At 41.7% G+C, this 27,477-nt stretch overlaps 1 protein-coding gene across 2 annotated transcripts in view; it reads left to right on the top strand.

The window, feature by feature from the left end:
• The window catches only part of LOC116694326 (CMP-N-acetylneuraminate-beta-galactosamide-alpha-2,3-sialyltransferase 1), a 76,898-nt gene extending 50,114 nt beyond the window's left edge, over positions 1-26,784 (top strand). Inside the window, exons 2-6 of one of the 2 annotated variants that reach the window (XM_032524008.1) lie at positions 2,197-2,390; positions 17,951-18,130; positions 24,044-24,089; positions 24,936-25,055; positions 26,206-26,784. In XM_032524008.1, the coding sequence (XP_032379899.1) occupies positions 2,197-2,390; positions 17,951-18,130; positions 24,044-24,089; positions 24,936-25,055; positions 26,206-26,379 (714 nt within the window). In that variant the 3' untranslated portion in view covers positions 26,380-26,784. The remainder of the gene's footprint in view (positions 1-2,196; positions 2,391-17,950; positions 18,131-24,043; positions 24,090-24,935; positions 25,056-26,205) is intronic. The other variant, XM_032524009.1, reaches the window with a different exon arrangement.
• The last annotated feature ends 693 nt before the right edge of the window (positions 26,785-27,477 follow it).

Raw genomic sequence — 27,477 nt, 5'->3', positions numbered from 1 at the left:
TGTGACCTAAAAGACAAAGATCCACCTCTCCACAGCAGAAACTAAAACCACCGCTACGTCTCCTCAGGTTAGAGGTTGAGTTGTTGAACGCTCACATGTCCGTTTGTTTTGGTCGACACTGAAGACGCCGCATGACGTAGCTGCTGTTTCGCACTTTTCCTAAAAGGTAACCACGCTTTCACTATGAGGCCGGGGGGGGGGGGGGGGGTCCTCCTGCTCCGCGTTGCTAAATGTAACTCGTTACTACCCACCCCTGGTGTCCCGTGTGAAACCGAAGGTCAACATTGACTTATTTAAAATTACATTTTGGAAGATACTTAATGTCACAATTGTGAGTTACGCAACAAACGTAAATCAGTCTTTGCTTTAACCAAGTTGTTTGGTTTGAAAAAGTCTATCAGACTAACCTGCATGTTGAAAAAGTACACCAAAGGGGTACCCAGAGCGTTAAAATGTGACACCAAGGGGTCCTGACTAAGCCCCCTTATGGGTGTGAGAATGTGTCGGTTGCATTTTCAGCCTTTCCTGTGCAAGTTAGTGAAGTTAAGTCTGATCTAGTTTGGACTCGTACACTACCTGACACTGCAGTCAGTGCACGAATTGTTATCTCAGCTTCTTCCCTGATAGATTTTGTCACCTGTGTGATTGCCCAGTGTCAGCGTTAAATGGCTGCTCCAGGGGGGGGAAAAGCCTCGGATTCCAAGTGACTGACACATAAACCTGGTATTGACTGTTAGTGGAGCTAAAACATATCTTCATATTAAACTCGCTCCACTGGAAACATCTTAATGGATGTAATTCCACCTACAGTTGGCCAGTCATCCACGGGGATCATTAAACACCCAGCATGGAATAAAAATGATACCAAGATTAATAGACATAGCTGTTTTATGGAGAATTTCATGTTGAAATCCGCTTCAGATATATGACAAATTACAAAGCACCCTCAATTTCATTATATCCAACCAATATACATTCAGTATATATACAGTACCAGTCAGAAGTTTGGACACGTTTTCTCATTCATTTAAATGGGAAAGCGTGTCCAAAGTTTTGACTGGTACTGTGTATAGAATTTAATATATACTTTATATATGTTCTACTGTATTTTCTGTACATCCCAGTACAACGCTGTAAATTAAAGTCTATTCACAAAATTTATGTCCACAGTTATCTTACCTCACTCTGGAATGCATCCAGCGCCTTAGGCATTCCTACATTCACCTCACACCATGTCCAATTAAGGCAAGAATAGAAAAATTACTGCAGGGTTGCCTCCTGTCACTACTCATTTCAGGGAATTTGATGAGGCAAATGTCAAATATCAACGCCTTCTGGCCAGATGGTTGGGGCTGCGTGACTACCAGGTGTACCCAGGGCTCCTTCCTCCAATGAGACGTTAAAGTTGACATGTTTCGGCTAAATGGCATTTCCTCAAATGACAGTTTTGCATTAGGCAGAAAATACGTCCAATACATTTCACATAGTAAATCTGTTGTTTTTTTTCTTTTCATGTAGTGATAATTACAATGATTGAAAGACACATAGCAAAACATTTGATCTTATTTCTCATTATCAGTGCCAAATAAAATTACAAAATGGTTTCCCCAGAGCTGTGTTGGCAGTGTGGAAAAGCCCCCACAGTCATACTACGTAGCCGTAGGGCACAAACCTTATACCTTTATATTTTGTCATTTTAATATCTTTTCATAAATCAATGCTATTAGTCCCCCTTTATGTCGGGTCACGAGGTGATTTCATCTGAAGGTAAATTGCTTAATATAATTTCAAGTGAGGCTTTTTCATGTCCTGTAAAGCAACAGTGTTGGACACGCGAGGCATTCACCAGACAGCAGCGCTATTTAAAGCATGAGTCACTGAAACTCTGTTAAAACTCATGAGAGATTGCAGAACATTCTGTATCCGTTCAGCGTTTCCAGCCCCACAGCCCCATATATAACAGTATACGCTGCACACACATTCCTGCATTTATTCGCTGTCTCTCCGAGTTCAAAGCCACCCGAAGAAGGCCGGGCCAAAAGAGCCCCCGCAGACGAAGCTTAGCCGCCTCTGAGGTTGTTTCAGAAATGTGCTCGGTGTCTCGAGCTCCGCTGCCCTTGTTCAATCACTTCAACTTAAAGTAGCCCTGGGGTCTCTCCCCCTCTCTGAGGTCTGTCTCTGCTGCTGTGTCACCAGTGGCTGCAGTCAGAGAGCCAGCCAGCCGACTTCAACGAAGTGCTGGAGGAGCTGTTCCAAGTCATTCCTGATGAGGTGCTCTACATGGACGCCAGCCCCGAGCGCTGCAGGACCTGCGCCGTGGTGGGGAACTCCGGGAACCTGAAGGGGGCCCACTACGGCCAACTCATCGACTCCAGGGATTTCATCATAAGGTCAGTTAGCACTTCAGTCTGGGGTGTGATTTTCGTTTGACATTTCCCATGAACTTGTTTCAGTTCCACTGCTTTAACTGCATTTTTGTTTTAAAGGATCATTTTACAACTTATTTGTTTAACTTTTGCCAAATTTGAATCGGTTACGATGACTTTGTTCCCACTAAAGTAAATGTTGAGGTCTTGGACATATTGCAGTAACTGCTGAGACAAGCCCAGAAAGCTAGCAAGAAACAAGCAAATCATGTAGCTGGATTGGCTTAAGTCTAAATCACTTTTTCTTTTCTGTTTTTTTGGAGATGAAACAATGAAATGAAATGCATACTGAAATATGCCAATCACAATTCCCTACAGTCTAGCCAACACATCTTAACCCATTGACATTCAGTTTACCATCATAGACGATTGTGAAAACCAGCAAATATTTACAGTTAAAAAGGTGAATTTATAGCATGTTTTGGCTTTAGTTAGCGTACATATTCTTCAGTACTTTTCGTGGTGATGTCTTCATTCAAGGGTGGAAAGAAGAGAGGTGAAAAATTAGAACAGAGAGCGGAAATGACATGCGACAATGTCCCAGGGACAATGTCATCACAGTACTTTTGTATGTACTTTTGTAGGTACTTTTGTATGTACAACTACGATCGGTTTCATTTTGGTTCACTCATAAGTTTTAGTTTGGAAGTTTTTGCTTTTATTTTGTCTCCTATCTCCTGCAGCACTGATCTATTCTAAAACAAATATGCAATCAAGTGAGCTGCAACGTATCCATCTCATGGGTTTAGTTTTGTTTCATAATCAGTTAAGTACGGACGAATCCTGGAAAAGCTTTCATTTCAGTGTGGTGTCCATAGACAGTGAAAGAAATGGACACAGTGACGCCATAGACTTCGACAGAGACCAGCAAAGTTGATTAGAAGCTCTTTTCTGGTGATGGCTGAGCGTATTGCGCAATATTGTGATGTGAGCAACCTGACTGACAGTTGTAAGTCTTCTAGTAGCTGTGTCAAGAGAAATCTGTTGGATGCATTTTACTTCTTATGAACTCACTCGCCACACACTGAAGTATTTCCAATCCATCATGATGAAATATTTTGTTCCGATGCTTTACTGGACTCTCTATGGGCTTCTCCCCTTGACTGCATGCCTCCACGTTCCCAGATTGGCTGTGAGCTTCTCCTGACTATACGGTAATTTCTCTACGGTGCGACAGAAAGTCAAATGAAGTGGTTATGACACATTTGTTAGCCTACTTTTACAAAAACGGCTGCTAGAGGGCCATGACCAAAAGATGGAAAACAGAAGACGGAGATTTTCTGAAGGGGTCGTGGGAGTGCGCTCTGCTGCAGAGCTGTTGGCTTCATGATAAAAGGAAGTTCATTTGGATGTTGAAGGGTAAACCAAACTTCTCGCTTAGGCTTCAGGTCAATGTCCAGGCAATTTCTCCATGCTGGACAGGTCACCCATTTGAGCCTGGCAGATTTTGTCAAAATTAATACTAATCATTAATACTGACCTGCAGTGGCCGAAAAATGCCAAAACAGTGAAAACACACCAGATATATAAGCTGTCTGGTGTATGGCCGCGTATCGATTTTTATTTCTGCGCGAATGTTATCCAATCTGTCCGGCCACCTCGGGCGCAGAACGGCCGGCTCGGCCCGCACGCTACGGTAGTTTCAGTTTCTCCTCAATTTCTAGAATGAGAGGCGAGCGAATGCGTCAAGCCAGGCCGGTAATCCCATTCAGGAAGACCACAGTGCAGCCGGATACTTTACAAAAGAAAACATTTCAAAATAAAACACCTAGGTTAAAGGTGATTTTTTTTTTTTGCCCGTCTTGACTTCTCACAGCGAGACACGCGATCAGGCACAGGGAGAGAGAGAGGCCGACAGACAGACAGACAGACAGACAGACAGACAGACGCGCACACACACACACACACACACACACACACACACACACACACACACACACACACACACACACACACACACACACAGGCTACAATTACCAGTTTTCACCTGTCTATTTATTTTGAAAAGCGAGAGAGAGCTGAGAGGAGAAAGATTGCCGTGTGACCGTTATGAACGTCCAGGCGCTGTTAGGCAAGTATCTTAACTTTGCCAATTTTGTTGAATTGCTCTTAAAATATTATAGAACAATTTGGAATATGTTACAATCTATTGTTTACTATACAAGAAAAAAAGTCAATCAGTATCCTAATTTGTTCCTGCACAGAATGGTTATTGAAGATACTTATCACGAGCACCTGCACATAATACTCCCTTTTTTTTTTTTTTTTTTTTTTTTTTTTTTAAAGTGAATGTATCAAATCAATGACATTGATTGGATATCAGCTCCAAATCATAAGGGAACACAGTCCAGAGACTGAGAACCATTGCCTTTCAAATACCCACAATGCAATCCTCCCAGATCCTCTAAAGCCTCCTTTTTAGACCTTTATGAATATTAAATGCATTGGCGTAGCGGCTAAAGCCTTTTGTTTGCTCAGCAGATTGCAATGGATTTGAGTCATGAAAAGAGACTTTGTACATCCGCCTGACAAAAATAAGCTTGATAGATTTAAAATTTAACAGAATGTGTACGGATATGTTGTTTGAAGCACTAATAAGTCAATATGAAAATTAGATGTGAATTAAGTTTTTGTTCTTTGAGTACATACTAATTGGTAGGCCGATGCACACAACGGCATTTTTTTTTTTTTTGGGCCATCTTATAGAAGGGAAACTTAGGAGAAAATAACACACTATCACCATTTCCACTTAATATTTTATTGCTGATTAAAAGAAAAATTGGCCCAAAAAGTTGATGCTTTTATCTAGTAAATGTGGAAATTGTAAGGAGTGGAAGACATCGAGATAGTGAAAAATAACAATTTGGACCCAACGACAAACAAAACTGGTCCACCAGACGCTTGTCTCGCATTGCGATCAATTAAGTATAATACAACGTGCAACTTAAAGGTGAGGGGCATAACAAAAACTGTAATCATGCAAATAAAGCATGAATAGCAGAAACAAATGGAATAATGCAACTTGATGGAGCAGACAAAAACAACAAAGGGAATAACTATGTGAGTGACTGCTGCTGTGTGGCAATATTTCCATGTCTGCCTGCATCTCAATTAGAACAGCTTCTCAACAATGTAAATAGATACTATTAATTTTGGTTAGGAAAACTATAATGAATAGTCATTGAAAACCTTTTTTTTTCCAAAAATGAGACAAACTGAATAATAAGGGACCCTTGAGAACCAATAGTGTCAAATGTTTAAAGTCTAACTCAACCAACTTCTTATAGGATCACAAATTGCATCCTCCTATTTAGTAAAAAAACATAAATAATCTCTTGATTTAAATGCGTATAACTTGATTTTATGCTTCTGCAGAGGCTTCACGTGGAGCTTTCACCATAGTGGCCTGAAGTTTGTACTTGTACGTTGGTGTGTGTGTCTCTTTAAGAGACTAGCTGGGCAGGCGTGTGTGTGTGGGGGGGGGGGGGGGGGAAGTGTGTGATGGAGCGAATGGGAGAGTGATGGCGATTAGCGTCACATCATAACAGAAGCTATCCCGGGACACTTTACCGATCTAGAGCAGGTCTAGAACACACTATAATTTAGAGACTGAACCCCCCCCCCACACACACATTCCCGAAACCTCCTCCCTCCTCTGAACCACTTCCTTAGACAAACATTTTGACAAGATGAAATAATCACAATGTGCACTACAATAACATAACAACACCGTAACCACTACTAGCAACTGTTAACCAAAGATCAATATTTGATCAAATAATAAGACATAAGTTGGTTCACAGTACATGGCTTCTATGGCAGCCCTCCAGAAAGTACTTTCCCCGTTTTCTAGTGGTAACATTCAATTTTGCAAACAGTTTCCCTTGTGGGAATTTTAAATGGCACTAGGGCAAAGTTTAAAGGGCACCGGGAATTGATTTTACACTCAGAATTTACACAATCAAAATGAAATGTCAAGGGAAGGGTTCAAACTACATATTATATCAGCATCAGGTGGCAGGTTAACACTGGGTACAGTAGTGGGAGACCATTGTCTTGGTAAAAGAGGACTCCGTTAAGATTGATGGCAAATGGGCTTCATGATGATGTGGCTGACACCCAGATCTTATTAGGAGAGGAACCGGAGCGCCGCTTGAATATCCGAAAGCAAATTTGATGCGGTATTCTCGCATGGCTCCTAATTTATCGCAGCGTGGCTTTGGCAACCTGCTGTGACACGTTGCCTCTGTATGAAGCCACATTACTGCACTTATCTTCTTTAGCAGTCCCCGCTGCGACAGCGGCATGGCACTGTCTACCAGTTCAATTATTGGATGGCAGGAGACGAGAGTTATTCTTTGCAATTAGCAGAATACTTTCCTGCAAGAGCGTGCTATTGAAATGTGCAATTTTTTTTTTCTTTTTATTTATTCAGGCCTGAGAATCGCATTTGGAGTCGTGCTTGATTGGCAGCCATTGTGCTGAGCCAAAAGGTCACCCTAGCTACACCGAAACAATCAGTGGAACACCTAGGTGTGGAATACATATTTCACAAAGCTCGGGGCAACATGCTTGAGGGCATGATGAAATGCCTAGGATACATTTTTTTAATAAAACACTGGGCCCTCTCAATCCAGACAAATAAGGATTCATTTTTGTTGAATCACTCACATCTCTCTTGAGCAGAGGGCATTTGCTCATATGCAATCATATTCTCGCAATATTTCTGCGCGCTCTGTGGCACACCAGCATACTTTTTTTGAGAGGCGGTAGGCTGTGTTGGGTGTGTGATTGTCTCATCATTCATATTTACATCGCTGAATTGAGGATCAGTCAAGCTTATGTTCTAAACTATGATGTAAGCCTTTGCAAATAACTTCATTAAGATGGATTGCAAAGCCAGCAGATGTGTTGGCTAGGCAGGTCACATTTGTGACTCCAAATCCCTGTTTCACAATTGGCTTTAAACCTGATTTTCACACAACTGATAGAGGAGCTTTCTGGCTTTAGCTGTCTCCTGAATTTGCCTCGTAACTAGTAATGATGACCCTTTTAAAACCGGTAAAAAAGATTGAGAAAATTCACTTTTTTACTTTCTCTGTGAGAGCGTTATTACTGTAATGATGCTCCTGGGGGCCCACGTCTGACCAGAATGCTCCTTACAAGGGCCTCTTACCCATTACCAGCCTCTACCGCCTACACAGCTGCTCTTTTTGTTTCCAATCAGTCCCCTAAAGCGTGAACAGTGGTCATCTATTGAAAGCTTGTTTCTGCATTGTTCTTCCTTATTGTTATAGCACAGCGAGAATGGTGCTTTTAAAGAGCCGTCATTACAAAAAATGTTCCAATCAAGACTTTGTTTCCACGTTCCCACTCTGTAATCAATCCTGTCCGTTTGCTCGGGGCACCTTTTTGTTATCTTGACACAAAGAACGATGGAGTTCTGGGGCTTGATTGGCACTCGGGCTACCCACGCTACAAAATAAATGCCACTGGGGCATTGTAAGAAATTCAAGAGCATTCATCAAATGTCCATTTTGTGACATGAATTTGAATGACTGCCAATTTGTACTGCAGAGCATTTTCAGGTGACTCATACCTTCATTTTTATTTTGATGTTATTTATGTAGTCTATTGTCTCTAAAGTAGCTTGGCTACTTGTATGGATGTACTGGTAAAGATCCTTTTTATTTTCTCCAACAGTGAAATGTACTGGGTGCATTTATAAGCTTTAGCATGTGCGTCCCGGGTTCAAATCCAACAAGCGACCCTTTGCTAAATGCCATTTCCTCTCATTTTTCAGTTGCTCTATAAAATAACAAAATCCCTTTTTAAAAATGTATGGCAGTGACTGACTTTTACATTTTTTCTTTTACATCTCAGTGGTTTTTAATGTGTGCAAAGTCAGGCAGGCATAGGGAAGTAGAGGATGGTTAATGGTTAACCGAGGTCTCGTCATTTACACCCATGCCATAAAGTTTGATTTATGGTTCTTTCGTGATCAGGCCATAATTTGCTGTAATAGTATTCCACACCATTTGTCTGACTGGTTGTTGACTACTGTCGCCATGTTTCCATGCATTTATTCCTGAAGAGTCTCTGCTTTGTTAAATGTGTATTACTGAAATGGAGAAGATTACCGAGCCTGGTTCAACCTGTTTGATGTTGTCTACCACCAATCTGCAACAGCATTTGAAAGTTGTGGAAGGCCCAAACAGCCAATCTCCATGTGGTGTCTCGGCAGCTGCTGCAGCCCTGATGTGAAGTCCCATTCTTCATGGAGGAGCATGCGGCGGCGCTACGGCGGGGACTGGCCATTGGTCCGACAGGCCATTATTTGAATATTGTTCCCGTTGGACCGAAAGCCCATTAGTCCGACAAACTATTATCCTGAAGACAAAAGCCCACTGTTCCGAAGAGCCCATTGCTCTGAAAATATTGCCTGATGTCAAGTTGTTACACTCGGTTTCTATCTTCAGTCTGACGTTGCCTCTACTCCAAGTGATTTCCATGGGGGATCACTAGTAGGCAACTCTGGCTCAGAGTCTTTGGCCATCATTCCTCTCTTTATATTTTATTATAAGATTAAGTTGCTTGGCTATAAGTGGGTCTACAACCCCAGTTTAGCCATATTGCATGAACCACTACTTTTGTTTTAGATGAAACCAAAGGTGAAAGCAACAAGTGTGTGCCTTTACAACTATAGTCCCTCTTTAATGAGATGGTCATACACAAGATGATGGGCCTGTGGACGATGAGGGGTCCATAGCAATTCCCACCAATCAGTCCCAAAACTTCAGTTAGAGAGTAAATGCTGTGAACATATTCTTTGTAAATCTTTGCAATCATTCTCTGAAAGAACCAATCAGGCGTGCCTTGTTGAACGATACAATTGTTCTTCAAAACTTGCCGTTTTTAGTGTGTAGCTTGCTAGCTCGAAGTTTGTTTCAATTTAATTGTATAGCGCCAAATCACAACAAGTTATCTCATTGTGCTTTCCATAAAGAGCAGTTCTAGACCGTACTTTGTGATGGTATTTACAGAAACCCAACAGTACCCAGCAAGAGCAAGGAAAAACTTCCTTTGAGAGGCAGAAACTTCGAGCAGAACCATGGCTCAGGGTGGGTGGGCATCTGCCTCGACCGGTTGGGGGTGAGAGAGAGAGACAAAGGAGAGAGAGAGAGAAAGACCGACACGGAGAGGCAAATGGGAGTTTAAGAACCGCAACACCCAGAGAGCGGAAGGGGAGGAGACAAAGTCAGGCAATTATCCTGGAAATGTAGTTCCGCTGATCCAGACTAGCCAGAAAAGGACATTCATTTTTGTTGGCTATTTTACTTTACAGTATGGCAAGGAGTTATGCATTCAACTTTTAATGAAACACCATTGGATTTACTCTTCAAACTCTTCACAATGAGATCAAGAATTGATTGCAACATTCTGCTATTCACCTACAAGACATCTACAGAGGGCTGCTGGTATTTAATCAGTCCACACCGGGTGGATGTCAGATGTGGTTTCAGGGTAACTGCAAGCTGCCTATAGCCAGCAGGCAGAGTACCACACCGCTCACAAATAGCAATAGCAAGTTTAGTGTTCGCCTTGCTAATTGCAAAGCCTCAACCTTTAAAACCCCACCTGAGACTCTCAGCCTTCATCTCAACTGGTGCTGTTGCCTCATTCTGGGCCCCCCCCCGCTTCACCTACCTGATAAAAATGTACCCAGCGCTCATTACACATCATGATTATTAGTCAGCTGGAACTGCATAGGCCATTTGTGCGCACAATCAAGCTTACAAAGGAGAGCAGCGAACTGGTGAATGTGAAGAAAGGAGACAGTACTAAAATACCCCTGACCTTTTAAAGTGTTGGATGGCGATTACATGCTGCGTGATCTGACTGCGCCTTGAAGCACAGGGCTGTGGTGGGGAGTTCCATGGTTCTTGGCTTGAGCATTTTGAGGATATATGAATAATAATTAGACAAAATGTCCAACAGGCTGCTGGCAGGCAAACAGCCTTGACATTAAAGATGCCATTAATCATTTATCAGCATCAGTCTCACTTTTCGAACTGTTCAAGAGGAGAAAAACAGAGCCAAGAAATTCTCCGACTGAACAGATCTGAGATTTTAGTTTGATCAAATACATTTTAGAGATTAAGGGCCCTATTTTAACGACCTAAATGCACAGCGCGAAGCACCTGGGGCAGGTGGGATTAGGGCGTGTATATATCCACCAATAAAGGGTCCGTTCGCCAGGTATATGGTTCAAAAGGGTTGTTCTTAGGGATGTAACGGTATGAAAATGTAACCTCCCGGTTATAGTGACCAACAAAACGGTTTCCGGTGTTGTTGTTGTTGTTATTTTAAAAAGTGTGTTCAGTGCCTTTAGTAGCAAAGTTTTTCTGCATGTTCTGCAGACAGGATAACTATCTTCGGTCACACTTGACAATACTTTCCAACTGTACACAAAAATAGGTAGTCGATGATTAGTTACTGTTTTTGAATTGATAACGAATGATTAGAAGGGTAAGGAATGATAAGTTACTGTTTCAAAAAAGTAACTGCCCTTCTGAAAAACAGCAACTGCCCTTCTGAAAAACAGTAACTGCCCTTCTGAAAAACAGTAACTGCCCTTCTGAAAAACGGCAACTGCCCTTCTGAAAAACAGCAACTGCCCTTCTGAAAAACGGTAACTGCCCTTCTGAAAAACGGTAACTGCCCTTCTGAAAAACGGTAACTGCCCTTCTGAAAAACGGTAACTGCCCTTCTGAAAAACGGTAACTGCCCTTCTGAAAAACGGTAACTGCCCTTCTGAAAAACGGCAACTGCCCTTCTGAAACGGCAACTGCCCTTCTGAAAAACGGCAACTGCCCTTCTGAAAAACGGCAACTGCCCTTCTGTAAAATGGCAACTGCCCTTCTGTAAAACGGCAACTGCCCTTCTGAAAAACGGTAACTGCCCTTCTGAAAAACGGTAACTGCCCTTCTGTAAAACGGTAACTGCCCTTCTGTAAAACGGTAACTGCCCTTCTGTAAAACGGTAACTGCCCTTCTGTAAAACGGTAACTGCCCTTCTGAAAAACGGTAACTGCCATTTTGAAAAAGGTTAACCTCCCCTCTGAAAAACGGTAACTGCCCTTCTGAAAAACGGTAACTGCCCTTCTGAAAAACGGTAACTGCCCTTCTGTAAAACGGTAACTGCCCTTCTGTAAAACGGTAACTGCCCTTCTGAAAAACGGTAACTGCCATTTTGAAAAAGGTTAACCTCCCCTCTGAAAAACAGTAACTACCTTTCCGAAAAAGAGCAACTGTCCTTTCGAAAAAGAGTACCTGCGGAAGCACATGCAGCCATTGCACGACCGATACACTGACAGTAGAAACCTTTCATAAATTATGTACGGTATAATGACAGAATTTGTATTGTTAATTGATCGCAGCGGTGTCTGTTAGCACTTAACTCACTCGTTAGCCGCTGAGCCCGACTAACCTAGTGATCCGTGCAGGATTCACTGTGAGCGAACCGTTTAGAGACGATGTGAACGGCAGGCGACGCTAACTGGTCCCTATGGACAACCAACGTGATATCATAAACGATAGGTAACCCAGCAACGGCGATTTTGACCTCGTCCTCAGAATGAATGTTTTGGTTGGAGCGAAAGTTCACATCGTATGTTTCTCCGGGATCAGCCAGCGCGAAGGACGTCTGTGTCCTGATTGGTTGCTGGCGTTAGCCGCTGAACCGCGTCAGAGCTCATTAACATGAAGCCACTCATTGCAGCTGAGAGAAGCCGGCTTCCATTGAAAACAAATGACCCCCCTCCCCCCCCCCCTTGAACACTACAGTAGGCTATATGCTGGGGGGGGGGTCTTGAACACTACAATAGGCTATATGCTGGGGGTCTTGAACACTACAGTAGGCTACATGTTGGGGGTGGGGGGTCTTGAACACTACAGTAGGCTATATGCTGGGGGGTGGGAGTCTTGAACACTACAGTAGGCTATATGCTGGGGGGATGGGAGTCTTGAACACTACAGTAGGCTATGTGCTGGGGGGTGGGTCTTGAACACTGCAGTAGGTTATATGATTGGGGGGGTTGGGGTCTTGAACTACAGTAGGCTATATGATTGGGGGGGTGGGGGTCTTGAACACTACAGTAGGCTATATGATTGGGGGGGTGGGGGTCTTGAACACTACAGTAGGCTATGTGCTGGGGGGTGGGTCTTGAACACTACAGTAGGCTATATGATTGGGGGGTGGGGTCTTGAACACTACAGTAGGCTATATGCTGGGGGTGGGTCTTGAACACTACAGTAGGCTACATGATTGGGGGGGTTGGGGTCTTGAACACTACAGTAGGCTATATGATTGGGGGGGTTGGGGTCTTGAACACTACAGTAGGCTATATGCTAACGTTGTTTTCAATAAAAAAGCATTTGCACAAAGCAAGCCGATCCACTTTTCCATGTTGATAAGAGCATTAAAAATGAGAAAAAAATAATGATGGGACAAAAAGAAATCAAGGCACATTTACAATAATGCTGGACATACTAAAAACAGTTTTAGCCTGCAAAATAATATGTTGGTATGGATTTACGGACCCAAACCTGCCCACACACACACTCACCGCTAACAACATTTAAAGCTAACTAGCATGTTACAAGCCCTGGGAGCAGAATCTCTATTACTTGAGAAATTGGCAACCTTTCCCTTACATGTTTTTATACAAGTGTTGGGATTACTCTGTGGCATTCAGAGGGTCTCTAGCACGGTGCGAGTGATATCAGTCATTAAATGTGTCAGACACATGCAGCGTCAGGAGGGGAGGGGGGGGGGGGGCTGGGTTGAAATGAGAAACTTGAACCCGTTTGTTCACAGCTACTACCGTGTAATAATTCTTACTAGACGGTGTGTCTCTCTTTAAAAGTGTAGGTGTGTGTGTGTGTGTGGTGTGTGTGTGTGTGTGTGTGTGTTTTGTGTGTGTGTGTGTGTGTTGTGTGTGTTGTGTGTGTGTGTGTGTGTGGTGTGTGTGTGTGGTGTGTGTGTGTGTGTGGGTGTGGTGTGTGTGTGTGTGGTGTGTGGTGTTGTGTGTGTGTGTGTGTGTGTTGTGTGTGTGTGTGTGTGGTGTGTGTGTGTGTGGTAAGGTTATCAGTGCTCGCAGTGGCAGCACACATTACAAACTACAGATGACTGGACATTTCTCTTAAACATTCCCTACAGCATTGGACTCTCTATGAGAGAATGGTTGATCATTTTTCACTTTATTTGCGACGCCCCGCCCTAGGACTACCCTGTCATTTGAACACTGTTTTATATTATCCATAAATAACCAAGCACTGAGGCCTAATGTTCGACCAATACTTGCATACAGTAGATCTCGCAGCAGCAGCCCATAATCCACACTGGGAGATGTGCTGCATAATTAAGCCCACGCCAGCCTGTTACGCAAGAATGACACTAAACTGCAATGATACATTGATATGAAATCTTAGAAACAATTAAAATACATTTTATTTGTATAACTGAGCTTTTAAGAGTCACTTTCATTGAGTGAAGCTGATTGATGCTCAATGTCCTGGCACTTTATGCTTGTAGCCTCCATAGCCGTGCTACGAATTGATTGGCAAGACATCTGTCATCAGTAGAAGGACCTCCACTCCTCTACGGAGAATGAGCCATCTGCTCTGGTTTCATACTTTCCCTGGAAGGTAGTAACAGACCCTCTCAGCTTTATAAGTCTACGGATCTTTTATCACAGAGGGCCACATTCAAATCTTGACACACGCTTGTCCTTGATCATTACACTTAAATATTTTAAAAGCGTCTTTCATTTCCCATCCTGTTTCCTGACTGTTTGTGTATTCCTGGTAGAAAGCCTTTGTTTCCTGTGCATGAGCAGACCATCTTGTCGGTGAGATGGGCTTTTCAAATGCTCAATGCATCTGCCTCGGTTTGTTTAAAGTCCATCTGGTACACATTTCCAGTGCGAAGAGAGGAGTTGGAGCAGAAGTTGAATATTGATTAGACCAATCTGAAATATTCACCTCCTTAGAACAGTTGACACCGTACGCCCCCACAAGATTAAGTGAAGGAGCAGCCCACTGAATCCACTTAACAACCTTCTGCAGTGCCCTTTTACAGACCCTTTAATGTAGCATTGACCCCAGCAGTGAGTAATGACAAGAGTCTTCTAAAGATCTCATGAGGAGCTTTTGAGCAACACAAAAAATGGCTCAAAGGTTCAAGAAATGACAGACTGTCGGTGAATGACAATAGCAGTGTGGAGTCCTGGACTCAGACTCGAGTCGCTATTCTCTGGACTTGTGACTCTCCTTGGACTTGAGGATTTTTGAAATTGGACTTAAGCATTAATGAAATAGGACTCAGAGTTGGATGGAGTTTCTGACTTCTTATATGTGTAATAGGCAGTGATGCAGTACTCAAGTCCTGCACTCGGACTCGAGTCCAACTCAAGTCGCTATTCTCTGGACTTGTGACTCGCCTTGGACTGGCGCACTGATATCTTAGACTCGGACTTGAGGATTTTTGAAATTGGACTTGAGCATTAATGAAATGGGACTCAGAGTGGGATGGAGTTTCTGACTTCTTTTATGTGTAATAGGCAGTGATGGACTACTCAAGTCCTGGACTAAGACTTGAGTCCAACTGAAGTCGCTATTCTCTGGACTTATGACTCGACTCTGTCTCAAACGTAGTTAATGGTGACTCAACGCCAACTCTTCTTTGGTAACTTGGACTCGTTGGTGACTTGACTACAACAATAGACAATAGAGAAGTGACTTTCCTTTTCAGCTGTTGTGTAAAATGTCAAATAGGAAATAGTTTGGTCACTTTTGGACAAAGAAAATAGGAGAAAATAAGGTGTGTGTGTGTGTGTGTGTGTGTGTGTGTGTGTGTGTGGTGTGTGTGTGTGTGTGTGTGTGTGTGTGTGTGTGTTGTGTGTGTGTGTGTGTGTGTGTGTGGGTGTGTGTGTGTGTGTGTGTGTGTGTGTGTGTGTGTGTGTGTGTGTGTGTGGTGTGTGTGTGTGTGTGTGTGTGTGTGGTTGTGTGTGTGTGGGTGTGTGTGTGTGGGTGTGTGTGTGTGTGGTGTGTGTGTGTGAACATTATATAAAGTTCCATTAAAGCCTAGTCTAAGGAAAACTGACTAACATAAAGTAATAGTGTTAAGGCCCAAATCTCTAACTGTGCTGCAGAAGTGATGAATTCTTCACATTATCCTCTTTGATTTGTGGCATGGTGTTCCTCCGCCGTCCTTTTTCATCTGCTTTGGGCGGCAGGGATCCATTTGGTGAGTAATTCTTAAATTCCCAGAAGCTGTACCATTTATAGAGAAATCCTCCAATGTGGTCCTGTCAAAAATGGGTCTTCGCTTGAGATATTGAACCATAACACCTCTTGGCAATACTTCTCTTCTTCCATACATTGCAGTTTTAGTCTATATAGAGCAACAAGCAGCAGGGGCAAAACCCGGCTTTACTTCCCTGAACAGTTGACAGAGGAAACTATACAGTTCTTGTTCATGGAGATCATACCCATTGCTCTTTCTCCTCCGTCGCTGATGTAAAATGGACCAACCGGTCTGTGTTAGTTTTGTAGATCTGTTAAGGCAAGATGACACATCATCATCGGTAAAAAATGCACCTTCTCCCCCAGAATGATCCAACTTGTAATGCGGTGTCATAATAATCAATGCTGTGTCGATAATAACCACAGACACATCTGGTGTGGCAGCTTTATCACTGGTGACACAACACTTCTATCCTCTGGGACTAATTGGCCTTCCCACCATTTCACAGCTCAATGCATTGCTTTAGTTAGCTGTTGCATTGAAAGACAGCTGTGCGTCATGTCTCTTTGTCTCCTGTTTTTAAAGGCTTATTTAACACATGTTGCATTATTTGTTAGGGTGATTCATTTTTAACGGTGGCTCGGCAAAATAATCTTGGGAAGGAAGTTGTTTGGGTGGGACATTTGCACCCCGCAAAAGAAAATGGCACACACATTTTTATTAAATGAAGTCAACTGTTACACAATACAGGAACATGACTTGTATGAATTAGCTTGATACGTGGTTAAAATTTAAATACATTTGCCTTTACCAGTGTACCGCCATGTGTCCTTCGTCCACAGCAATCCCCACGCATCGGTACCAAAACGTCCCAGTTACAGAGGAAACGCCTTTAACAGATTCTTTGTAAAGCTGTACAATCATTTCCAAAAAAACCAAAGCAGGCGTACCTTGATGCGTGATCCAAATTTTCTTCAAAACTTGTCTATTTCAGTATGTAGCTGACTAGCTCAAAGTTAGTTGTTTCCCAGAACGAACAGAGGTTTTGCAAGGCGAGGGATGTCCGGCCCTTCTTATCCGGACGATCCAGACTACGTAGACCCTAACCCGGAAAGACAATTGTATTCTCTATGAATAAAAGGTGAAAGATATCCCTATTTATGTTTCTAATCGCATTTACATTACATTCGTGTTTTACATTACATTCGTGTTTTACATTCGTGTTTTTGTTGGGCTGTGTAAGTACTGGTTAAATCTTCCCATTGCAAAGGGTCAAAAGAAAGCTTTTGAATTATTTCGTATGAATATTAAAGGTTGTTGGGTGCATTTGAATGGTTGAATTTGTGCTTATTCAAAGCTAATGTATTGGAATGCTGAATAACTTTTTATAAAAGTTGATTTCATTTCGTTTTATAATGAAGATCGGTTTGTCTCCTTTTTATTTGCCAAAGACTAGTATTTTTTTACAGGCAGGCTACAGATTTATTTCCAAAAGGTCACGGTGAATTTTTAACCCCAGAGGCTTCATTTTATACATGATCCAATCTTACATGTTGCAGCTGTGAATAGCAACGCATTTCTCAACAGCTGGAAGACGAGGTTGTGTTGAGTCCTGACATTCTCAGGTTGAAAATGTCAAGTTGTTGTATAGCTGTCATCTCAGAGTCTGTAATGAGGGGGCTTATATTGCTCAGACCGGAGTGCCCGAACAGGTGATGCTGGTCACATGGGGGGGGGGGTCAGCTTCATATCTCTTCTCAGCGTCACTTCTTTCCACTGGCCGACACACTGCCATTGTCCAGCTATATCACCGCCAATTACTGCTCTGAGTGTGTGTTGTTGGACATAATGACAGGGACACCTTGCCAAGTGGTAATTATTGAGCTCTAAATGGACACTGGATTGGTCTGAATTGCCGTTAGGATGTCCAAAACATGCCGAAGCCTGTGTTTTTTTTGTCTTTATGTTTACACTTATTTTTCAAAATGGTGATTGTGGCTAGATATGAATGTCTCGGTGCCATATGGCTTGGCTGGCTTGGGTGGATTCTTCACTACTAACCTCTCTTGATTGGGGGGGATTATTAGAACACAAAGCCAAACGGTTCCAGTCTTTAGAACACGTGGGTGGAATAAATCTCAATTTGAGCTGTCCTGGAAAGGATAAAGATGGCAGTTGCCCGGAAACCTAAAATCTCTGCGTCTTTGTCACCGCAGAATGAACCAGGCACCCACCAGCGGTTTTGAGGAGGATGTCGGCACCAGAACGACACATCACGTCATGTATCCAGAAAGTGCCATAGACCTGGACAACAGCACAATTCTGGTGCTGATCCCGTTCAAGACTCTGGACCTGCAGTGGATCGTTAGCGCCCTGACCACGGGCACTATTAAATAGTAAGTGGACTTATTGACTGTTAAAGCTGCACTAATCCATATTTGTATATGAAGAATGAATCAAATGACTGTGTAATGTGAAATGTGTTAATCTTAGAATAGAACTCACAAAGACTAATCACCCATGCAGTTTCTCAATTCAACTGTATTAATCCCAGATAGATCAAAAAATAGATTTTATCCGTTTTAAAGTCGGATTGCAGAAGAGGCCTAAGAAGCTTTTTAGCATCTTTCATCTCATTATTTTGTTTTTTTACAGCAACTACGCAATACATCAAACTCATTTCCATCTGCCGCAGACAGCTGATTTCAGCAAAACATATTTAAAAAAAAAAAAAAACACCGTACACGTCCCAGCACCACACATCTAAACCATTAATGTGGACATAGTGGAGTTGTCTGTCTGGTGGAGACCAAAATTGGGCTTGCATTAAGCAGGTGGCCACAAACACAACTCTAGATGTGTAAATATCAATTTGGCCATATCAATTTAAAAAGGTGATAATGTGTCAGTGTTGTGTAACAGTTTGTTGCACTGCCACCAATGGACCAAAAATATCTATCAATAGAGGTTTAAAATAGAGGCATACATGCCATTCACTGATTTTATTGTCACACATAAAAACAATGGCAATATAAGCAAGCTCTTAAAAATATTTTAATAGTATATTTAAAAAAAACAAGGCAAGAAATTAAATATAAAAAGAAAAAATATGGCTCATGGGCCCGAACCGGCCCACCAAAGGGTCTAATCGGGCCCACTGGATGAAAGTGTGAAAATTGCAGAGAAGTAATGAATTCCAAATTCACCTCTTTAATCTTGGAGAATATCCAAGTTATTTTTCCAGAAATGTACGACTTTGATCATAGAAATTATTCAGAAGTGCTTTTTCTCGGAATATTACACCTCTCTCCCGGGTCCGTAATATTATTTTAATTTCCTACAACGGCCTTAGAACACTGTCTCAGAAGTGATTGCCAACATCAAGCTGAGAAGAAACTCTGTAATAGTTTCGGATCTTTCTGGAGTTGTCTACTGGTCTGGCCCCCTTGAGATCAGATTAGGGGTGTGTAGCCTATGAACTAAATTGACACCCCTGATGAAGGGGGATCTATTGGCGGAAATGGAAAATAAGATTCATAATTATTTTGTCACCATTGCATAGTCACCTACAGTAGCCCGGACAGGACAAACCCAACAGTGGCTGTAGAGAGAGCCTTTCACATTTTTACGTCGCCGTAGGTTGTACTACGTGTTTGGAATGGGAGGGGGGGGTTTCCATCTGCAACCTCACCACTAGATGCCTCTAAATCCCACACACTGCTGCTCTAAGACGCAGTGTGTATGAAGACATATTTCCTTCTTAACTTGGTTGTCACAGATCCAAAACAAGAGGCACCTTTCTAAAATTACTTTTTCTAGAAGGTATCATTAAAAATATGTGTGTGCACTATATATGTATACTAGGGTGCATCAAATTTGAATGGGAAATTTTAATTTCAAAATATCAATTTGGCTGGCATTGCATTTTGTTCCAATTAACATAAAAATGACTTTTGCAAAGTTTTGAGGAATTCCATTGAGATTTAGGGGTGCCACCTAACACATGAACTTTTGTGAAATTTCGAAAAATGGGCAATTTTTTGTCTAATTGCCAAAAGGTTGACCTGGAAATGTTAAGTACAGTGAACTTTTATACAGTAACATGTTCTATAGGGTTATCAAAGTAAAAGTTGTATGTTTGCCCTTTGGGCAACTTGGGCATTTCTCAGAATTCAACTTTCAAGATTCTCCATTCATTTGTCCTATAGACAAAACGAATGGAGGTGGCCTCACGTGGCCTTACCCTGAGTTTTGTGCACCAGTGATGGATGTCGGCCACACATATAAAGTTTAATTGACTTTATTGTTAAACACAAGGAGTACATTCCCCGCCTGACTCTGCAACCAGGCCACGCGTGAAGGCAGCCTGTTGCATTGGTGACATCTTCAACCTTGTAGCCAGTGACACGACACTTGGTCGGCTAAGGATATCATGTGGAATGAAGACGTTTGTTCCAGTCTTCTTACGCTTGACACTTGCTCCAGTCTTCTTACACTTGTGGGATGGTTCGCCCTCAGATGGCGGACAGACTGTATTAGTATCCTCCTCTGGCTCCTCATCACTCTCCAACACCAAGCTGGACATTGCAGTCATCTCCTCCAGCTCCTTTTCACAGTGGAACAGCCTGGCTGCTGCGGCAGCTTGACGCTCCACTCGCCGCTTCACCTTGAGCTGCAGCTTTTTGTCCAATACACCAAATGTGGCCACTCTGTCGGTCTTCATGCTGGCCAAGAAAGCTAGGTCTTCTGGATTATCAATTAGCTTTTCCACATTTGGAGGCCACAGCGGAAATGTAGCATCAAGTCTGCACTCCATTTTCTCCAATTGTTTCGCTGTAGTCTCACTGGAGCGCTTGGCCTGGGAGATTTTCCGCAGCTTGTTGTTAGCATTGACTAAGTCTACCATCTTGTGGCACGCACGCTTGTTGCTCACCATTGGGATGTTGGCTTTCTTGTAAAATGGCCGCACCTGCTCCAGGACAACCTTGGCTGCTTCGAACTGCGACAACGCTCCATTTGCACCAGGTTTCTTGGCAAGCATGCAACGTAAGATCTGGCGACCAGTTGGCAGTTTGGCACCGGTGATGATGCCATCCTCACTGGTGATGCTGGGGCCCAGACCAAAAACCAGGATGCGACTGCTAGTCTGGCAGGGACCAGTTGGTGAGGGCAGCATCTTAGAGCTGGATCCTGGGGTGGGTTGTGTTGTGCAGTGCCTGAGAATGAAAAGGATACAAGCTCAAGGATAGTGTTTAAAATCATATCTTAGCATACTTAATATGACTCAATTATGATAAACCATGCTTGCATAAGCCTCAAATTTTAGCTTTACAAAGTCTAACTTCATCATAACTTACCGTTACATCACTACCAGAGTAGCTAGCTGTGCTCGCAAATATACTTATATTTAAAATGTTAATTTACTGTAACAACTACAATGCTACTCTCAATAAACATGAGACATCAATACTCTGACTATGACATTGTCCACTCTAGAATACTGTTGATGTTAAGCTTAATAGCTTAGCTAACGTGGATAGCTAACTGTGGTTAGCAAACTGTTGCTAGCTAACGTTATCTAGATGTAATGAACACCAAATACCTATACACATGACTTAAGTATACAAAGACACAACTACAGATATGTTAGTAATATGTAATAATACATACCCAACACAATTTAACAGAAAGATCACCTTAGTTTTCTTGAGCTGCAGTGTTGTTTACCTCAGATCTCCATGGCGACCATTGAGCACTGTTTACCACTTTATCCAACAAAAACAGATGTGTGGTGGCACCCCTAAATCATCATGTATTGGAAAAATATTTTGCATGTGTTGTTTCTACATATATTGGAACACTTTTAGCACCCAGCCATATCAGAATTCAAGAATTGTGTTTTTTGATGCACCCTAATGTATACTGTATGTATATATGCATACATTATATGTATACGTACAGTATATATGTATGTGTATATATACAGTATGTGTGTGTATAGATATACATTGTGTATGCACTGTATATGTATACATTATATGTATACGTGTACAGTATATATGTATGTGTATATATACAGTATGTGTGTGTATAGATATACATTGTGTATGCACTGTATATGTATACATTATATGTATACGTGTACAGTATATATGTATGTGTATATATACAGTATGTGTGTGTTGTGTATGCACTGTATATGTATACTGTATGTATATATGCATACAGTATATGTATACGTGTACAGTATATATGTGTATATACTGTGTGTGTGTGCGTGTGTATATATAGTTTGTGTGTATAGATATACAGTGTATGTTTATAATATATACTGTATGTGTGTGTGCACTGTACATGGATACTGTATGTACATATGCATTGTGTGTGTGTGTGTGTGTGTGTGTGTGTGTGTGTGTGTGTGTGTGTGTGTGTGTGTGTCTTGGATTTGCAAAAAGCAGAGGTGCCTTTCTTTAGCACACCATTTGAAATTTAAAAAATTGAGTTTAAAAACTAACTGTCCTCAAAATGTAAACTCCTAGAACGCAATATAGGATGACTCATCGTGTGTGTGTGTCGCGCTCCCAAATCAACGTACACCTTTCAAATACCAGATTGTCATGACGACACTCACTCAGTAATGCCAGTCGTCAGATTGCCATAATCAGGATAATCACTCAGTGTTAATCTTCCAGTCAATTTCCCCTTCAGCTGCTCCATTCTCACAGACCCGTTATCATTAGCTTCATTACTGCACATCCCAAAAAAATGAAGCCAGTGCCGGTAACTCCAACACGGCAACATGTTAGACAGTAGAAAGACGGCTAAATCCAAACAAATGTTTCCAATAAATGTGCAGTTGTCTTCCAACTCCGCCAAGGCAATCATTCTGCATCATTACATTTCCATTTCCCTGGCGGTAGTAGCAGCATTATCCAAACAGCCGTTAGATCTTAACTGAGTGCCGGGAATTATTTGGTTACATTTTTCTAGTCTTGTTAAATAGAACGGGGCTGTGGGAAAGGACGTAATTGTGTGAAGGGACGCAGGAGTGACTGTTTGTGTCTCCCATTGAATTTTAAGCACTGTGCAAATATGTCACGCCTGTGTGTTGAAGGATGTAGTTTTTTGACATGGGGTGGACAGTGTAGCGAATCACATAATGCAACAGACGCACGCCGGGCCATTTTCATATCCGTCGCAAAACGGGAAGACAGGAGCTGGTTTATTGTACCACAAACGTATCCAAACGGCATTAAACCAGTCTGTGTAATCCTTGAATTTTAATGAGACACATTGCTGCAGAGGCATTAGCCTTGATAAACCCTACTTAAATTGGGAACATTTGTCTGGATTGTATCGTGCAGTGTAATCATAACTTGTCATTTTAGTCGTTAGCATGCCGTCCATTTAAAGTTCCAACAGTCTGCACGTAGACGTGGTGTGGAATTCCCATTGACGTTACGTTTCCGCTTTTTCAGCTCACTGTGATTGATTCGTAGCTCCTTTTTTTATTCATAAAAACTGTAGAAAAAACCCATTTTGCCCATATGAAAATTGCAACACGAAAGAATGCAAATATCTGACACTCAGCATGCGTACAGTATGTAAACTCCGTAAACCATCAGTATAGTATGTTACTTGCACATATCTGTAAAAACTTCTACTTATAGTAATATCCACCTGTATATTATATTCAGTACATATCCAGCTGTAAATCTTGCTCACAATACGTGTTATCTACATATTATATTCATAGGACAAACCCATCTTTACCATTCTGTTTATAATAGTATTCATTTCTATATTTATTCAGTACATATCCATGTCCTACACTTACGGAACCAGTGTATATCCTGCACCTGCTGCTATTGCACTTCTGGTTAGACCCAAACTGCATTTAATCTAATCTAATTTTACTGAGGATTTCATAATCAGCTTTCCTCAGACAGTTGGAATAAGGAAAATATATTTTGATGTCCTCGGTTAAATGAGAAATAATTGATAGTTAATTGAACTTCAGTGAAGTTATTTGACTGTTAACTAACAATGAAATTATTTTACAACGTGTAATGTAATTCTAAGTACTGCTCTAATTCTAATTCTTTACTTTCACAATAACTAGTGTAATATGAAAAAATGTATGATAAGACGCTCAAAAAGGCGTTTCATTTGCAGAAAAGAAGGAATGATAAGAATTCTATTAATTTATAGATCCTCACACTTGGATTTGATAATGATTGTAGACGAATTGTGATTGGCTAAAAATAGAATTTCAAGGATTTTCAAGGCAAAATGTTCTTGTGTTACAGCACGTATGCACCGGTTATGTCCAGGATAAAGGCAAACAGAGATAAGGTGAGTCATATAGAGGGTTTCTTTCACCCATCATAACATTTTTTTTTTTTTTTTTTTAAAAAGACGTATTCTCGTCCATGTCCCATTAACCCTCGTGTTGTCCTCGGGTCAAATTTGACCAGTATCAATGGGTTTTATTTTAGAAATATGGATTTCTTTCAACCGAATTGCCCAAAATTAACATAGATGATTCCATACGTTAGTTTCATTGAATTTTTTTGGGGTGTTTTATTTAGTCTTTTAGCATTTGAATTATTATTTTTAATGGTTTCCAAACAGTATCCGGACTAAACTTTGACATCTGAGATCCACTCAACATCCTCTGATCTTAACTATTAGTTAAAATAATTCATCTTTTCTGCCTTTTGAACTAAAAACGGATGTATAATTTGATATAAATGAGGTTTGTTGACCATGAATTCCAAGAATAAGAATAATAAAACCTGTTATTAAACCAGCTCGGGTTTTTTTAAAAAGCACCAAGAGTTGGAAAAAGTGACAAATAAATCAGAAAAAGCAGCAAAATAAAAAAAATATTTTCAATTTTTGACCTGGTTAACGGGAAGACAACACAAGGGTTAAATCCAAGGTTTGGATGAATAGATATATACATGCATACACAATATTGCCATAAGTACATGGACACTCTAACCTTACATTTACATGTGACTGTTGAACATATTCCAAAACACTTAATGTTGTTTTACATGCTGATTGTTAGTGGTATTTCCTGTGGTGGAAAGTAACTAAATACATGTCCTTAAGCAATGTACAACATATTTTGCTACTGTTTCACTAAATACCAAAGGAGTAAAAAAATAAATAAATCTTATGACTCTTTTTCAGGTGTTGATTTACAGCCCAACATTTTTCAAATATGTCTACGAGAGTTGGCTCGACGGTCACGGCCGGTATCCTTCCACCGGCTTCCTCAGCTTACTGCTCGCCATCCACATATGCGATGAAGTGAGTTGAACCGCAGCATGATGGACCTCGACACATGAGAGCGACTGAAATTCCTCAGTAAAGTGGAATAACCTTGTACATTGCGCTTTCACAAGACTGTTTTGAAAAATAAGGAATCTGACCTGAAAATTGAATACAGAGAAGCAAAGTCTCTCTGCTTTCCAATGGGAACTTATTTCAGAATATGGTGGTGAATGGGGTTAGGGTTGGGGTTTTTGATCCCGTCTGAATTGAGCCATGAATTAGGACCACATGTGAAAAAAGTCCTTAAGTTCTGCAGACTAATCTCATGAAATGGCGTATGCTTGACACGCCGATTTGTACGCCATTGTTGGCGTGTTATCAAGACACATAAGCGTGTATATCAATGCCGTTCAACCTCCATTGACTTACATTACCCTGTGATTGCGTGTGAATTTATGCCATAGCAAGTATGAAAGGGGGAAAATCCACATAAGGAGGGTGGGGGTGGGGGTGGTGGTTTCTTCTTTCACTAAATCCAACCTCATGCTTCTTTTCCTAAACCCAACCCTGTGTGACATTTCCTAAACCTTTGCTTTAATCTCGCAATAACACGCCCCGTGGTTTATGTTTATGTCCACTGCATACAGAACTTACATGCGCACGGATCTGTATAGAGTGTAAAATGCGTTCGGATAACGCGCCACATGGCTTAAGATAGTTGGCGTGTACTGTATGTTTAAGCGACGTCATGATGTCATGTTGAGCTCTGAGTTTAAAGTCAGAATTCTGTGAAAAATGTCCGAATTTTGAGAAAAATGTCCAAATTATGAGAAAAATGTCAGAATTCTGACTTTTCTCAGAAGTCAGAATTCTCAGAATCTTTATTTTTTTTTTTTTATTCTGACTATAATGAAGGTAAAAGCTGGCTAATTGTCCTATTAACTTCCATTGTAGTTTGTTTTAGTTCTGTAGTTTTGAGAATTCAAAATGTTCACACGTAGCCCTAATCATGTTCTGGAAATTACACATATGATCATCAACTTAAAAGAGAATTTTGCAAGTGAAGAGTCAGTTGGGCGTAGCACCACTACATTTAGTGTGAAAGCGCTCCGTGAACTAGATGTCTCCACACACTCCCACAATTCCTTGCTTCTGACACAGGTCTTTTGTCCCTCGTCTGCTCCAGGTCAGTGTGTTTGGATTCGGTGCGGACCAGAATGGAAACTGGCACCACTACTGGGAGAAGAACCATTTGGCCGGAGCGTTCCGACACACGGGAGTCCATGATGGGGATCACGAATATAATGTCACTCTGCTGTTGGCAGACAAGCACAAAATCCAAATGTTTAGAGGCAGATGATGCCGAGCCCATATGTGCAGTGGGACGATCGCCACACCAACTCCTGCAGCCTTTCAAAGTTTAGTTCTCCTTCCTCCTCACGCTGGAAGAACATTTTTTTTTGTCATGTTTTCTAAGACATTGTCAAATAAACTCTTCTGGTCTGTCCACTTTCCTTATCTTCACCTAGGATCGTATTTAAATGGTAATTTTGGTGGAGCCTATTTTCCTATGTTTTTGTGTGTAAGTGACTGATGGGAACAAGAACCTTTGAAATTGGACAAAGCGAGAACACTGTCCTATCATATAGGGCAATGTGCATTGTTAATTATGTCAACTCAAAGTGCTTCATTTTGTCAATTAAAGGCTTAGATTATAATTCTAAGTGTGTGACAACATTATTAAAGACCTTATAATGTGTTTTTTGGCTTTTTTTGTGCACGTTATAGGTTTACAAAGTGAAAAAGCGCAAAGTCCCCCCCCCCCCCCCCCTGTGTGTAATCATCTGTAACACACGTCATAATGCCTCATACTCTGCTTCTGACTGGCTAGTAGTCCTTACCTAGGTACTGTCAGGGCCCTCATACTCTGCTTCTGACTGGCTAGTAGTCCTTACCTAGGTACTGTCAGGGCCCTCATACTCTGCTTCTGACTGGCTAGTAGTCCTTACCTAGGTACTGTCAGGGCCCTCATACTCTGCTCCTGACTGGCTAGTAGTCCTTACCTAGGTCAGGGTACTGTCTAGTAGTCCTTACTAGGTACTGTCAGGGCCTCATACTCTGCTTCTGACTGGCTAGTAGTCCTTACCTAGGTACTGTCAGGGCCCTCATACTCTGCTTCTGACTGGCTAGTAGTCCTTACCTAGGTACTGTCAGGGCCCTCATACTCTGCTTCTGACTGGCTAGTAGTCCTTACCTAGGTACTGTCAGGCCCTCATACTCTGCTTCTGACTGGCTAGTAGTCCTTACCTAGGTACTGTCAGGGCCCTCATACTCTGCTCCTGACTGGCTAGTAGTCCTTACCTAGGTACTGTCAGGGCCCTCATACTCTGCTTCTGACTGGCTAGTAGTCCTTACCTAGGTACTGTCAGGCCTCATACTCTGCTTCTGACTGGCTAGT

This window comes from Etheostoma spectabile, chromosome 8, assembly GCF_008692095.1.
Source record: "Etheostoma spectabile isolate EspeVRDwgs_2016 chromosome 8, UIUC_Espe_1.0, whole genome shotgun sequence".
In the NCBI taxonomy this organism is placed as follows: Eukaryota; Metazoa; Chordata; class Actinopteri; order Perciformes; family Percidae; genus Etheostoma; species Etheostoma spectabile.
This window is presented reverse-complemented; position numbering and strand designations above follow the sequence as displayed.